Here is a 15,280-nt window from a genome sequence, read left to right as displayed (position 1 = left end):
TCAAGAAGGTTCAGTCGCCTGGCATTCAGGATGAGGTAGTAAATTGTATTCGACATTGGCTTTGTGGAAGAAGCCAGAGAGTGGTCCTAGAGTGTTGCCTCTCTGACTGGAAACCTGTGACTAATTGTGTGTCGGAAGGATCAGTGCTGGGTCCTTTGTTGTTTGTCATCTATATTAATGATCTGGATGATGATATGTTTCACTGATTCAGCAAATTTGTGGATGACACCAAGACTGGGAGTGTAGTGGACAGTGCGGAAGCCAGTCGTGGCTTGCAGAGGGATCTCGATCAGCTGGAAAAATGGGCTGAATAATGGCAGGTAGAATTTAATGCAGACAATTTAGTGTGAGGTTTTGCTCTTCAGTATGACCAACCAGGGTAGGCCTTACACAGTGAACAGTAGGGCTCCAAGGAGTCTCGTAGAACAAAGGGATGGGAATACAGGTGCATAATTCGCAGGACACATAGAAGACGAACAATGTAGATCACCAACGTTTCACTCGAAGTTGCACTGATGATGTTGCCTAGCTAGGTAATGGAACATCTGCAAAGTAACAAGCCAGCTTGGCGAGCTACTCCTTAAGCTGAGCTACAAATCTTTTCCAACATCTTAAAAGCTAATTTAGAGGTTGATTTTGTCACGTGACCAGCAACAATGAGTATAGAATTGAGTCAGGTTTTAAAAACAAACATTTATTAAACTCTGCTCAACAATAACGAAAAGTCTTCAAACGACTAACTTAACCGGAAGTTAACTGCTATACGGCAACTCTGGAACAGTTCTTAAAGTGGTAAATTTGAACACAGTCTTAAAATGGTAAATTCGAAAGTCCAAGTGATTTACACAGTCAATAAGGAGAGACTTCTCTGGAATCGGATTTCTTCAAAGACGTGACGTTACCGCTGATTCCGTCCAAAGGATTCACGACGAAGAAAATAAAACAGCTTAAAGGAACTGACCTTTTCCTGGTGAATGAACACTGTACCAACCTTCCTGATCTTGCAGGAGTTATCTCCCTCCCCCTCCCACTCCCTCTTCCACTTTCAAATCTTTTACCAGCTCTTCTTTCAGTTAGTTCTGACGAAGGGTCTCGGCCTGAAACGTCAGCTGTACCTCTTCCTAGAGATGCTACCTGGCCTGCTGCGTTCACCAGCAACTTTTATGTGTGTTGCTTGAATTTCCAGCATTTGCAGACTTCCTCGTGTTGCGCCAGAAAAAGCTCCCTTTTTTCCCTACTCTTTGCCTCCTGCTAGTGTTGGTATTCAGAGAGCCTGATTCCAGAAATATCAATGGCCCTCGGGTACAGCAAGTAACTAATGAGGCAAGTGAATTTTTGGCCTTCTTCATATGGTGGTTGGGGCACTGAAAGAAGGAAACCCTGTTAAATCTGTATTGGGAAAGTGTGCCAAACTTTGGAAAACTTGCAGTTTTGGTTGCTTCAATTAGTGATGGATTTACTTTAAACTGAAGGTTTGGGACATTAGTAGTTAAGGTGATATTCTTTGTAGAAAGGTAGAGCAGATTAGGCCAGTGTTTCTGAGGTGAGAAGAGACAAGGTGATCTCATTGACCTGATGTTCTGATAGGGCTTGACAAAGTAGTTGTTTTACAAACGTTTCTCTCTAATTTCCTGTTTTAATTGCCATCTGAGCAATTGTTTGGAATGGCTTCCTTTGAGGTATTTATCCAATTTCTTTATAAACCTGTTCCAATAAAGTTCCATGAATTATTCTCACTTCATTTTGTTGCTATATATTGCTTGCAGTTTGCCCGTGAGTGGGGAAAAAAGCATAGTTGCTAGAGGCACAATTTTCTTGATTGAATTAAGTGGAAAAGGGTTTTCTATTGAAATTATTTTAGAAATGTATATTTCTGATGCTGACATTTTTCCAAATATTGTTTGTAAATATATAGATTAAATAAGCCATTTCTGGATTATGGCAATGTTGTGATGTGCAGTTTGGAAGAATCCCCCCACTCGTGGCTCCAGAAGCGTTCGAATTTTGGAAGGTATTTAACTCTGTTGAGAGCATTGCTGGGGTTCATTTGTGAATGAAAGCATATACAGTGCAAATCAGCAGATGACAGCTGCAGATAAAATTATTGGGCCAGACTTGAAGCCAGTGGCATGCTGCTAGTGCTAACTGCTGACATATTGTGCAAGTACTGGCCTGCCTTTGCTAATCTCTGAAGCTCCGTTTTCAGTTTTAAATATGCAAGTAATTGATGGTAGGGGTACAGAATCATTCCAAACTCTATTAACCCAATAAAACTAAGATGTGCATTATTGCACAAAATATTTAATTTTAAATGTTCAGTAATGTATATTTTAAAATCTATAAAATTAATCTCAGGTGTCTTTCAATATATTTATAGTTAACCTTGTCCTTGAGAGCTGCTCCTGGTCATTCCAGTAATGGACTGAGTTTGCTTTTCCGGGTTTAGCAGACAGATTTCCCATCTTAAGTACTGCAGAATTCAGCCAGTTTAAGCTCTGGAATCTGATGAGCTTCATCAGAGTGTTCTGTGCTTATTATTTATATTCCAATCAAAATCCAATTCAAGTTTAGTTATCATTCAACCACACATGAATGCAAGCGAACGAAACAGTGTTCCATCGGGGCCAAAGTGCAAAAGATACACATCACATTCAAAATAACGAGCAAAATAACAGTCACGCCCACTCCAGCTACTCCGATCAGCGAGCAGATCACTGACAGGGCAGACCCAGAGCCCTTGCAGCCCAGCACCATCCAACCATAAAAAAGACATTTAACTAAGAAGGGGGCTATTCAGCCTGTCAAGTTTGTGCCTGTTCCCAGCAGAACAATCCTGGTCTCTTTGGGACTTCTGCATACTGATGAAGGAAACTTCCCTGAACACTTTTGGCAAACTCTATTCCATCTAGTCCTTTTACAGTATGGGATTCCCATTCAATATGTGGAAAGTTAAAATCACCTGCTGTAACAACCTTGTGCTTCTTGCAACAATCTGTGATCTTTTTACAAATTTGTTGCTTGAAGTTCCTAGGACTGTTGGGTGGTCTGTAATATAGCCCCATTGACGTGGTCATAACTTTCTTATTTTCGTGCCCTGTTGATCTATGCCCTGACCTCGTCCATCTTTCCTACAGTACTTCTTGCACTGAAATATACACAGCTCAGGACACTAGTTGCACCATGCACAACCTTTTGATTCCTGATTTTTGTCTGAGGTCTTACAAGATCTGTCTCCACTAACTGTTCTGGCACTCTGGTTTCCATCCCCCTGCCACTCTAGTTAAACCCCGCCGTGCAGCATTGTCAAACATTCCCGCTAAGATACTAAAGGAGGCCCTGATGCTCCAATAATTTTATACCCTCCGTCCTACTCCAGCCCCTTAGCCACATGTTAAACTGTATAATCTTCCTAGTTCTGGCCTCACCTGCACATGGCAGTGCTAGCAATCCAGAAATTTTTTTTTATATTTCAAAATATACTTTATTCAAAAATAAATATATACAATAAACCATTCAATAACTTTTCATCCTTTACATACGTTTCCATTATACTCAGTAAATATCCGTATTTATAGCCACCCACCTGGCACTCCAGTAGTTCAGCTCAGCATATCATTGTTGAGGGGTATACTCCCCGCCCACCGACCCCTCCCACTCCCACGGGTGGAGAAACCTATACTGTGGTCCTTCCCCACTGGGCCCTTGCGGTGGCTGCACCGAGTTTCAGTGCGTCCCTCAGCACGTACTCCTGCAGCCGAGAATGTGCCAGTCAGCAGTATTCTCCCACGGACATCTCCATGTGCTGGTAGATCATCAAGTTTCGGGCCGACCAAAGAGCGTCTTTCACTGAGTTGATGATCTGCCAGCAGCACCGGATGTTGGTCTCCATGTGCGTCCCCGGGAACAGCCCGTAGATCAGAGAGTCCTCTGTTATGCAGCTGCTGGGGATGAAACGTGACACTAGCCCGTCCATCCTCCTCCACCCCCTCTTTGCGAACTGGCAGTGTGCAAAGAGGTGGGTCATAGACTCCTCCTCACTGCAGTCCTCCCGTGGGCAGTGGGGTGCGGAGACGACGTTCCGGGTGTACAGCAATCCAGAAATCACAACCCTTGAGGTCCTGCCCTTTAACTTAGCACCTAACTCCCTGTACTCACTTTACAGAATGTCATCACTCATCCTACACATGTAATTTGTATCGACATGGACCATGATCTGTGGGTGTTCACCCTCCCACTTAAGAATGCTGCGGACTCAATCCGAGATATCTCAGATCCTGAAACCCAGGGGGCAACGTACAATGAGGGAATCTTGTTCTTGCCCACAGGACCTTCTGTCCATTCCCCTAGCTAACGAATCCCCTATCACCACAGCGTGCCTCTTCTACCCGCTTCCCTTCTGAGTCGCAGAGCCAGGCTCAGTGCCAGAGACCCAACCACTGTGACTTTCCTCTGTAAAGTCAACCACCCCCACCCCACAGCAGTATCTGAAGTGATATACTCACTCTTGAGGGGGATGGCCATAGGGGTACTCTCCACTGGCTCCTTAACCCCCTTCTCTTTCCTGACTGTCACCTAGTTTCCTGTGTGCTGCACCCTGGGTGTAACTACCTCTCGGTAAGTCCTATCTATCACCCATTCAGCTTCCCGAATGATCTGGAGTTCATCCAGTTCCAGCTCCAACCCACTAATGTGGATTGGAGCACCTCGCAGTTGTCATCAGGAACACTGGAGGCCGCCCTGCTTTCCTACATCCTGCAAGAAGAGCATTCCACTATCCTGTCTGGCATCTGTACTGTCCTAGCTGAACAGATGTAAAGAAAGGAAGGAAACAGAAGAACTTTACCTAGATCTTTTGTGCCTTCTCGGACTGAAGCCTTGAAGAGCTAAAGCATCACCACTCTATCCACTCCAATGATGGCTGCTGCGATCTGCCGCTGCCTTTTTCTACCCGTTTAGTGGGCCTGAGTGAAATCCGCTTCTCACGAACTTCCGAGGTCCAGATTGGTTGCTGGTCAGAGCTCAAGTAAGCTGCCCCTGCCTTTTTCTACTTGATCAATGGACCTGATTGAAACTGCCTTCTTTCAAACTTCCTATGATCAGATTGGTCATTGCCAAGAACGTTTTCAGCAACCTCTTTGAATGCCTTCCATGAGATTTTCTCCAGTCCCACTAGAAGTTCTTCGTATTGCCTGTCACTGGTGACCGGTTAGATTTGTGGAAAAACAAATCTGCCTTCCTTAATCTTGGCATCAGTTATTCTGACTCGAATTATGAATTGAAATAACAAATACTGGTGACTTCAAAAAAAAAAAAATGGTGAGTGATAGGGGAATTTCATGGTGATTTTCATGATCAGCAGCCCAAAATCCATAAGATACACCCAAAAGTATTCAGGAAGCAAAATCTTTGTTGTTCAGTGTATTTTATAATGTATCTTCCACACTGCCAAATGGGTGATGGCTGAGTTTCAGTGACCTTGTGTAAAAGACATTGGGGATGGGGAGTGGATAGTGGGTAGTCTCATAATGACATTAATACTTTCTGTGCATTTTTAAGTGCAAGAAACCAAATCAATTGCAGTTTAATTGTTGCTTGTATTGTCTGACAGGTGGTTTGTGGAATCCTTCTTGATTCTAACCCAGCTGGGGTTCTGCTGTGTTTACTTTGTATTTCTGGCTGACAACATTAAGCAGGTAGGTGTTACCTTAATGACTACTTATAATGTTGCAGTAAAGTCATTGCATTGAAAGCTGTTTAGCACCATGGATAGCAAAAGGCATTCTTCAAAAACCAAAGAAAATTTGCAGATTCTGGAAATCCAAGCAACACACACAAAATGCTGCAGGATCTCAGCAGGCCAGGCAGCATCTCTGAAACAGAGTGCAGTTGACGTTTCATGCTGAGACCCTTCATCAGGACTGGAGAGAAAAAAAAATGAGGAGTCAAAGTAAGAGGGTGGGAGAAGGGGAAGAAGAAACGCAGGTGATAGGTGAAACCAGGAGTGGGGAGGGGAGAAGTAAAGAGCTGGGAAGTCTATTGGTGAAAGAGATACTGGGCTAAAGAAGAGGGAATTTGATAGAAGAAGATAGAAGGCCATGTGGAAGAAAGAAGAGGGGGGAGGAACACCAGAGGGAGACGATGGGCAGGTGAGGAGGTGAGGTGTGAGAGGGGAACAGTGACGTAGGGGTGGACAGTTACTGGAAGTTTGAGAAATCGATGTTCATGCCATCAGGTTGGAGGCTACTCAAACCAAATATAAGGTGCTGCTCCTCCGGCCTGAGTGGCTTCATTGTGACAGTAGACGAGGCCATGGACTGATGTGTCAGAATGGAAATGGGAAGTGAAATTAAAATGGGTGGCCACTGGGAGATCCTGCTTTTTCTGGTGGGCAGAGCATAGGCACTCGATGAAGTGGTCTCGTAATCTATGTCGGGTCTCACCAATATACGGGAGGTCACACTGGGAACAGCGGACACAGTATATGGCCCCAACAGACTCGGAGATGAAGTGTTGTCTCATCTGGAAGGACTGTTTGGGGCCCTAAGTGGTAGTTGGGGAGGAGGTGTCGCACTTGTTCTGCTACGCCAACTTCCTTCCTTTGTTTGTTGAAGCATTGATTCAGGAGTCAGGAGGTTGTATTGCAGCTTTACACAACTCTGGTTCGGCCACACCTGAAGTATTGCATTTGACTGTGGTTCTCTCCCCCCCCCCCCCCCCCCCCAATCACAGGAAGAATGCGTAGGCTTTGGAAAGGGTGCTGGAGAAGTTTCCTGAGATGCTGCCTGGATTCGAGGGCATGAACTATAAGGAGAAGTTAACAAACCAGGGCGGTTTTGCCATTAGAGACCTGTTTGTGTGAAGGCACACAGCTCAATGTCCCTACATTTTGTTGTTTTGGATTTGATAGGGGTAGTGTAAAGGAGATGGAGGGGTTGCACTGATAAGGGAGAATGTCACCAGCAGTACTTAGACAGCTCAGCCAAAGAGGCAATTTGGATGGAGCTCGGGAACATGGTGCAGTTGTGCTGATGAGATTGTGCTATGGGCCCTCCTGTAGACACTGAGAGCGGGAGGAACAGATAGGTCAACATTATGGAGGCGCAGGAACAATAGACACTCCTAGTGTGGGGACTTTAACTTCCCCAGTATTGACTGGAATTTCCTGAATAAAAGAGGCTTGGATGGGATGGGATTTCTTTGTTGCATCCAAGGTGGGTGTGCGGGGGCTGGTATAGACCAGGTTTACCAGGATGCTCCGTGGGTTGGAGGGTATGAGCTACAAGGAAGGATAAGTCAAACTGGGTTGTTCCTTTCGAAGTGTCAGGTTGAGGTATGGTTATCAGCAAAGTTCAAAGTACATACATGTCACCATATTCAACCCTGGGATTTGTTTTCTTACGGGCATACTCAGTAAATCCAAGAGCCTTAGTAGAACAAGTGAAAGACCGCAACCAATAGGACAGCAAGCAACCAATGTGCAAGAGGCAACAAATTGTGCAAATACAAAAGAAATAATAATAAATAATAAGCAAAAAATATCAACAAGTGAGTCCATAGGTTGTGGGACAGTTCCGTGATGGGCCATGTTAAGTTGGGTGAAGATCTTCTCCAGGTTGGCAGCTGGTAACTAGTCATGTAACTTGGAGATTGGTGCTCCAGCTTTTCAAAGTCTATATTGAGTATGGCCAAGGCACCAAATGTTATTTCCAGTACAAAACAAAAAAAAATGAAACCTGTAGTCTTAACGCAGATAAAGTAAGGGGTCCCTGCAAAGGGAGCTGTGTGCATCATTTGTGAAGTGATGTGTTTTTTCAGCTCCTTTATCTGGATTTCTGTGTGTTCCAGATACTTAGCTACAAAGTTCACAGGAGAAATGTCTCCTCCAGTCTGGTGTAGTGCAAACCAAATGCGCATTAAACGGCTGACTGACTTTAAAAGTCTAACTTTTTACTTTTAGGTTGTGGATGCAGCAAATGTTACCACTAATGACTGCAGTCGAAATATCTCAAATGTTGGATATGGAAGCATGGACAGCCGCCTGTATATGCTGAGCTTTCTGCCTTTCATCATTCTGTTGGTCTTCATTCAAAACCTGAAGTATCTGGCTCCTTTGTCAATGCTAGCCAATTTAGCTATGCTTCTGAGCCTTATTTTGATTTATATCCACCTCTTCTCAGTGAGTAATTTCAGTTTATTTTCCTGCATGTGTGACTTAATTTTACTTTTGTCATGTTTTTGAAAACATGGTTTAAGTTGCTAAAGCTTTTTTTTAAAAAGTGAGGAAGGTGGGGAAAAAATCACAAACCTCTGGTAAAACCTCTTGAAATGTTAGTGTTTCGACTATATTTGTACAAATCTTGAGTATTTTTGTTGTCATTGTGTGCCATTTGAAATTGTAGCCATGACTGGAAAAAAAAGATTATTTTATGTACCAAATTTACTACTTTACATTTTGGAACAGAATGCTGATTCAAATAGATAACTTCGGCCAAAGATACAAGTTTGGAATAGTTGGGTGTCATAACTTACAGTCAACATTTTGTTGATGCATGTGTTTCAGAGTTCATTATCTTCTATAACTGTTCTCAGAAGTGCAATTTGTTTCAACTAGTTTACAGTCAAGTTTTGATTAAATGCCAATAAAATATTGGGGTGGATATAGGGTGTTCTGTTTGGAAAGGCCGAAACTGTGGTGTTGCTTAGGCATAGCACCACATGCCACTTTGAACCAAACTAACAGAATATGCTTTAATACTCAACTCAGTAAGTCAGAATGTAAATTGTCAGGCACTGTAGAAAATTGAATCAGAATCAGGTTTAATATGTCATGAAATTTTTAACTTTGCTGAAGTCATATATTACAATACATGATATAGGAAAAACCAAATTACAGTAAGTAATTACTGTATATGTGTATCAAATAGTTAAATAAGTAATACAAAAACAGTAGTGAGGTAGTGTTCATGGTTTCAATGTTCAGTCAGAAGTAGGATGGCAGAGGGGAAGAAGCTGTTCCTGAATCGCTGAGTGTGTGCCTTCAGGGTTCTGTACCTCTTACCTCATGGTAACAATGAGAAAGGACACGTCCTGGGAGATGGGGGTCCTTAATGATGGACACCACCTTTCTGAGACATCACTCCTTGAAGATGTTTTGGATGCTACAGAGGCTCGTGTCCATGATGGAGCTGACTAATTTTACAACACACGAGCTTACTACAATCCTGTACAATACGCACCCCATACCAGATCTTGATGCAGCCAGTCAGAAAGCTCTTCACAGTACATTTATACAAATTTTTGAGTGTTTTAGGTGACATATGAAATCTCCTCAAACTCCTAATGAAATATAGCCACTGCTTTCCTCCTTTGTAGCTGCATCGATATGTAGGAACCAAGAGCTTGAAATTGCTCATCCTTTCCACTTCTGATTACTCATGAGGATTAGTGTGTGCTCCCTTGTTTTTTCCTTTCTGAAGTCCATAATCGGCTCTTTGGTCTTACTGACACTGAGTGCAAGGTTGTTGCTACAACACCACTCAACTGGCTGGTATATCCCACTCCTGTAGGCACACTCGTCATCATCTGAGATTCTGCCAACAATGATTGTATCATCAGCAAATTTATAGATAGCATTTGAGCTATGCCTAGCCACACAGTCATGGTTATAAGGAGAGTAGAGCTGTGGGTTAAGCACACACCCCTGAGGTGCGCCAGTGTCGATTGTCAGTGAGGTGGAGATGTTATTACCAACCTGCAGAGATTGTGGTCTTCTGGTTAAGAAGTCGAGGATCCAGTTGCCGAGACCCAGGTTCTGTAGCTTTTCGATCAGGGCTTTTAAATTGATCTAAATGAGTCAACCAATTTGGCCTCCTAGATGATTTAATTTTCCATATGAAGCCTTGTATTTCTCATTGACAAATTATCTGAATAAATTTAATTTTCCTAATAAAATTCTTGCCAACTTCCTGGATAAATGCAACAAAAGCATTTTGAAGCTACAACTTCTTTGCAACAAAAATCACCTGCCTTTTTTAAAACTCATTAGACCTGTATGTTAGCTTTATTGATCCATGGACAGAAGCCCTGAAGTCCCTGTACTTATTCACTTGCAGTCTTTCTACATTTAAATCTGCCATTTGATTTCTCTTACCAGAGTGCATGACCTCACTTTCTCGCTTTAAACTCCATTTCATGGTATTCTTATCACAGTAATCTACTCCATTTATTTCCCATATCATGGATCCCGTGCAAACTTTCCCTTCCTCCAAGTCCTTCAAACTTCAAAGTACATTTATTATCAAGGCATGCGTACGGTATGCAAACCTGAGATTCTTCGTCTTGCAGGCAAGACAATGAAATGTGCAGAGAAAAGATTGCGCAAACAACAAAAAGCGAATTAATTAGCACACAGAAAATTAAAGATCACACCACAGCATCCCAAAAAGTAAAGCCACAGCCATGTGCTGCCGAGGCGGGTGAAAGAGATGGTGGCTGCCACAGTAGCCACTAAGTCAGTCAGTTCAGCACTGCGTCAATTGCTGCAGGCCAGAGTCACAGATCCAGTTCCATTCCTAAGCGTCTTGATCAAATTGAGCAAATAGTAAAGTGTGCTTAGTGCTGAGGGAATTAAACAGGAAACTGCAGCCTAAAGTGAGTCCACCGCCAAGGTGATCAAACCTTGCAGTGTTGGACACAAGACTCCTGCACTTCTGCCAACAGCAGCGGAATGGAGCCTGGTCAAGCACAAGCAGACGACACCGAACCCCCAGTGGTTTCCCACTCTCATCCTCGTCGATTTCAATCTTGCTCGACGCTTTAATCTGTGCACAGTAATGGAGCTGACCATGAGTTTGTGTTCCGCCATTAGCGATCGACGCAGCGTACACCCCCAATAACAGCCATAGCTGTGTTCCATGCCAAATCCCCCAGGAGGTCGCAGAAGCTCCAGATTGTTAAGTCGACCCAAAAATACGTTCATTAAAGGGAAATTACAGATTGCAATCGATCGCAGCCCAGAAGTATACTTAGAAGAAAAAAAGTATCCCGAAGCTTTGTAAGCTGTCTACAAGGTGTCACCATTGGTCACTGGCACCATCTTGCTGGAGATATCCTTAATGAATATTAAACCATTGTCGGTCAAGCACTGGTCCCTGTGGTGTTCCACGAGTTATATCCATCCACTTTAGAAAGGATCCATTTATACCATCTGTTTTTTTTAATGGGAGCTATCTTCAATCCATTCTAATCTACCTCCTCTGATGAGTACCTATAAAATGTATTTGCCCCGCTTGGAAGAGTTCATCTTTTATTCTTTTACAACATTAAATCACAATGGATTTAATTTGGCTTTTTTTGACACTGATCAACAGAAAAAGACTTTAGGGTCAAAGTGAAACCAAATCTCCAGAGTGATCTAAATTACAGATATAAAACACAAAATGATTGATCGCATAAACTATTCACACCTCTTTAATATGATCAAACTAAATTTTAACTGGTGCTGCTAATTGGTTTTCATAGTCACATAATTAGCTAAATGAAGATCTGTTTTTGAAGACCTGTGTATAGTCAAGGTGTTTGAACTGATTACAGTAAAAATACAGCTGTATCCAACTGCTGGCGAGACAATATCCTGGCAAAAACTTCACCATAAAGGCAAAAGAACATTCCAAGCAACTCCACAAGAAGGTTATTGAAAAGCATAATTCAGGAGATGGATACAAGAAAATCTCCAAGCCCTGACTATCCCAGAGTACAGTTAAGTCAATCATCAAGAAATGGAAAGAATATGGCACGGCTGTAAATCTGCCTAGAGCAGACCATCCTCAGAAACTGAGTGACCGTCCGAGAAGGGGAGTAATAAGGGAGGTCACCAAGAGACCTATAACAACTCCGGAAGTGTTACAAGCTCCAGTGACTGAGATGGGAGAGGCTACACATGCAGCAACTGCTGCCCGGGTGCTTCACCAATTACAGCTTTATGGTAGAGTGGCAAAGAGAAAGCCACTGTTGGAAAAAACTCACATGAAATCTTACCTAGAGTTTACCAGAAGGCATGTGGGAGACGCTGAAGTCAGCTGGAAGAAGCTTCTATGTTCTGTGAAACAACCAAAAATGTTTGGTGTAAGCCAAACACTGCACATCAGAAACACAGCATCCTTACCGTGAAGCATGGTGGTGGCTGCATCATGCTTTGGGGATGCTTCACAACAGCAGGCTGGAAGGCTTGTGAAGTTAGAGGATAAAATGAATACAGCAGAATACAGGGAATCCTGGAGGGAAAACTGTGACTTGGAAGAAGATTTGTTTTCCAGCAAGACAATCACCCCAAACATAAAGCCAAAACTACACAGGAATGGCTTAAAAACAACAAAGTTAATGTCCTGGAGTGGCCAAGTCAGAGTCCAGACCTCTATCCAATTGAGAATTTGTGACTCGATTTGAAAAGGGTTGTTCACTCAATTTCCATGCAATGTAATAGAGCTTGAGCAGTTTTTTTAAACAAGAATGAGGAAGAATTGCAGTGCGCATTACAAAGTTGATAGAGACCTATCCACACAGACTCAAGGCAGTAATTGCTGCCCAAGGTGTGTCTACTAAGTACTGACTTAAAGGGGGGTGAATACTTAGGCAATCAATTACTTAGTGTTTTATATTTATAATTGATTTATATCATTTTTAGAAATTTGCTTTCATTTTGACACAAAAGTCTTTTTCTGCTGATCAGTGTCAAAAAAGCAAATTAAATCCACTGTAATTCACTGTCGTAAAACAATAAAATATGAAAACTTTCAAGGTGAGGTAAATACTTTTTATAGGCACTGTACCATGCACTTTTAATGTGTGCACCATCCTCTTTTGTGACATCTTGTTACATGAAATTAAGATCCACCACATCTTCAAGTTCCCCTCAATCACCTCTTCCTGATATATACGTAAAGAAATGGAGTAAATTTGTCAAACATAATTGACCTTTCACAAAACCATGTTTACAAGGTTTCATTAACTCTGCTTCTCCAAATGAACAGCTAGTTCCTCAGACTCTGGCATCTTTCCAATAATGGCCATTAAGCTAACTGGCCTGTAGTTTCCCACCATCTGCATTCAGTAGACGCTTGTTTGAAATTCGCCGTTGACTTGTCGTTCAACTAAAACATCTCAGATTGGGGGTGGGCTGTAATTCTCCTCTTCTCTGATTAAACTTAATTCTGGTAACGAATTGTTGATTAATTGATGTGTCTCATCCAATGTAGTGCACTTGACCATGACATACCAAATCCATAGTTTTGACTGAATCAGTGGCAGAACTATTTGCTCCAGTTGTGCATGCTGCTTCGGCCATGAGTCCCGAGATAGGTGATCCTATTGGTGTGCCCTTGATTTGTTTGTGCGGTTGTCTATCAAGAATAAAAGACCCCCTACCTACGACGCACAGAACGAACACCATATACAAAATTCCATGCGCCAACTGCAACTAGCATTATATCTATACATTGTGACAGTGAAGCACATCAATTCGACTGGACCAATGTCACTATCCTAGGCCAAGCCCGTCAACGACAAGCCCGAGAATTCTTAGAGGCTTTGTTCTCTACACAGAATTCTATTCACAAGCACGTCAAAATGAAAACACGAGGAAATCTGCAGATGCTGGAATTACAACCAACACACATAAAAGTTGCTGGTGAACGCAGCAGGCCAGGCAGCGTCTATAAGAAGTGGTACAGTCAACATTTCGGGCAGAGACCCTTCGTCCTGACATTCACCAACAACTTTTATGTGTGTTACGTCAAAATGAACCCAGTTTACATCCCACTTCAGCATTAAGTCATCAGTCCAGAGCCAAGTCACACCTGATTACACGCGTCAATCAGTGAGGATGACGTTAATCCTACATAACGGTCGACTAACACAACCTGGACAACAATTATTACCTAATCGGATTTTAGCGAACCAATGGCGGATTACATAATCGGTAACCAATAGAAATGGCACGCATGCATACACACACGCACTAGATCACCAACGTTTCATTAGAGATTGCACTGATGATGTTGCCTGGCTGGGTAACGAAATGTCTGCAAGCTAAGAAGCCAGCTCGACAAACTAGTCGACAACAACATCCTCAACCTGAGCTACAAATCTTTTCCAACATCTTATCTTAGTCCAATATATTTTAAATGTAGAAAATGAGACAAAAAATGTAAAAATTGTTGTGGGGGGCTTAATATGTTATCAATACACTATATATACTATATCCATCAGCAGCTATCTGTCCTTCATTATACGATTATCCTCATTATTGAATTTAATCTTTAGCATGAATTTATGAATGTGGTGAAAATTTTACTTATAAACATTAGATCTAATTATATAATTCTTAATTGTGCAGCATTTTTCACATACGATGGATCTACCAAAAGTTGGTGATTGGAAATCTTTTGCAATGTTTTTTGGAACAGCTATATTCGCATTTGAAGGCATTGGTGTGGTAAGTGAAAGATAATGGTGGTGGTGTTAGTCTTTTTAATATATGATTGAAATTACACAGCTATTTCTGTATTTAACCCTGCAGTCAACAAAACTGTAACCTGAGCTACTGCTTCGGTAGCCATTGGTTTGGTTAACTTTACTAATTTTTCCCTTTACTGCATGTGACAAGGAGCACTTGGTAAACCCACACAAACATTGCCTTGTCATTCTACTGTCATTGTGATAAGTGTACATGCTTTAGTATCTTCCCCGGTATGGTTTGATAAGGGGTCCTAAACCAAGCTGATGTGCTCAGATTAGCTTTATGGTGCCTTTCCTGCACTACATTGTTTAGGCGTCACTGACAAATCTGTTGGAATTCTTTAAAGAAATAATAAGCAGGATAGACAAAAAAGAATCAGTTGATGTTGTGTACTTGGATTTTCAGAAGGCCTTTGACAAGGTGCTACACGTGGGGCTGCTTAACAAGTTAAGAGCCCATGGTGTTACAGGAAAAATACTAGCATAGATAGACCATTGGCTGATTGGCAGGAGGCAAGAGTGAGAATAAAGGGAGCATTTTCTAGTTGGCTGTCAGTGACTAGTGGTGTTCCAGAGAGGACTGTATTGGGACCACTTTTTTATGTTATATGTCAATGACTTGGATGATGGAAAGTTTAAGAAAGCTTATTGTAAAGTTTGCAAACAACACAAATATAGGTGGAGGGGCGTATTTGTTTTGAGGAAATAGAGAGGCTACAGAAGAAATTACGTCAGTTTAGGAGAATGGGCAAAGAAGTGGCAGATG

The 15,280-nt window shown here is 42.2% G+C and overlaps 1 protein-coding gene across 3 annotated transcripts in view; it reads left to right on the top strand.

Moving 5' to 3' along the window:
- Positions 1-15,280, top strand: part of slc36a1 (solute carrier family 36 member 1) — a 71,772-nt gene that overhangs the window by 36,282 nt on the left and 20,210 nt on the right. For all 3 annotated transcript variants that reach the window (XM_072264050.1, XM_072264048.1, XM_072264049.1), the window contains 4 exons: positions 1,916-2,011; positions 5,609-5,693; positions 7,958-8,176; positions 14,393-14,491. In XM_072264050.1, coding sequence (XP_072120151.1) covers positions 1,916-2,011; positions 5,609-5,693; positions 7,958-8,176; positions 14,393-14,491 — 499 coding nt within the window. The remainder of the gene's footprint in view (positions 1-1,915; positions 2,012-5,608; positions 5,694-7,957; positions 8,177-14,392; positions 14,492-15,280) is intronic.

This window comes from Mobula birostris, chromosome 7 (assembly GCF_030028105.1).
Source record: "Mobula birostris isolate sMobBir1 chromosome 7, sMobBir1.hap1, whole genome shotgun sequence".
NCBI lineage: Eukaryota > Metazoa > Chordata > Chondrichthyes > Myliobatiformes > Myliobatidae > Mobula > Mobula birostris.
Note: the sequence above shows the minus strand (reverse complement) of the source record. Positions and strands in the feature narration are given on the sequence as shown.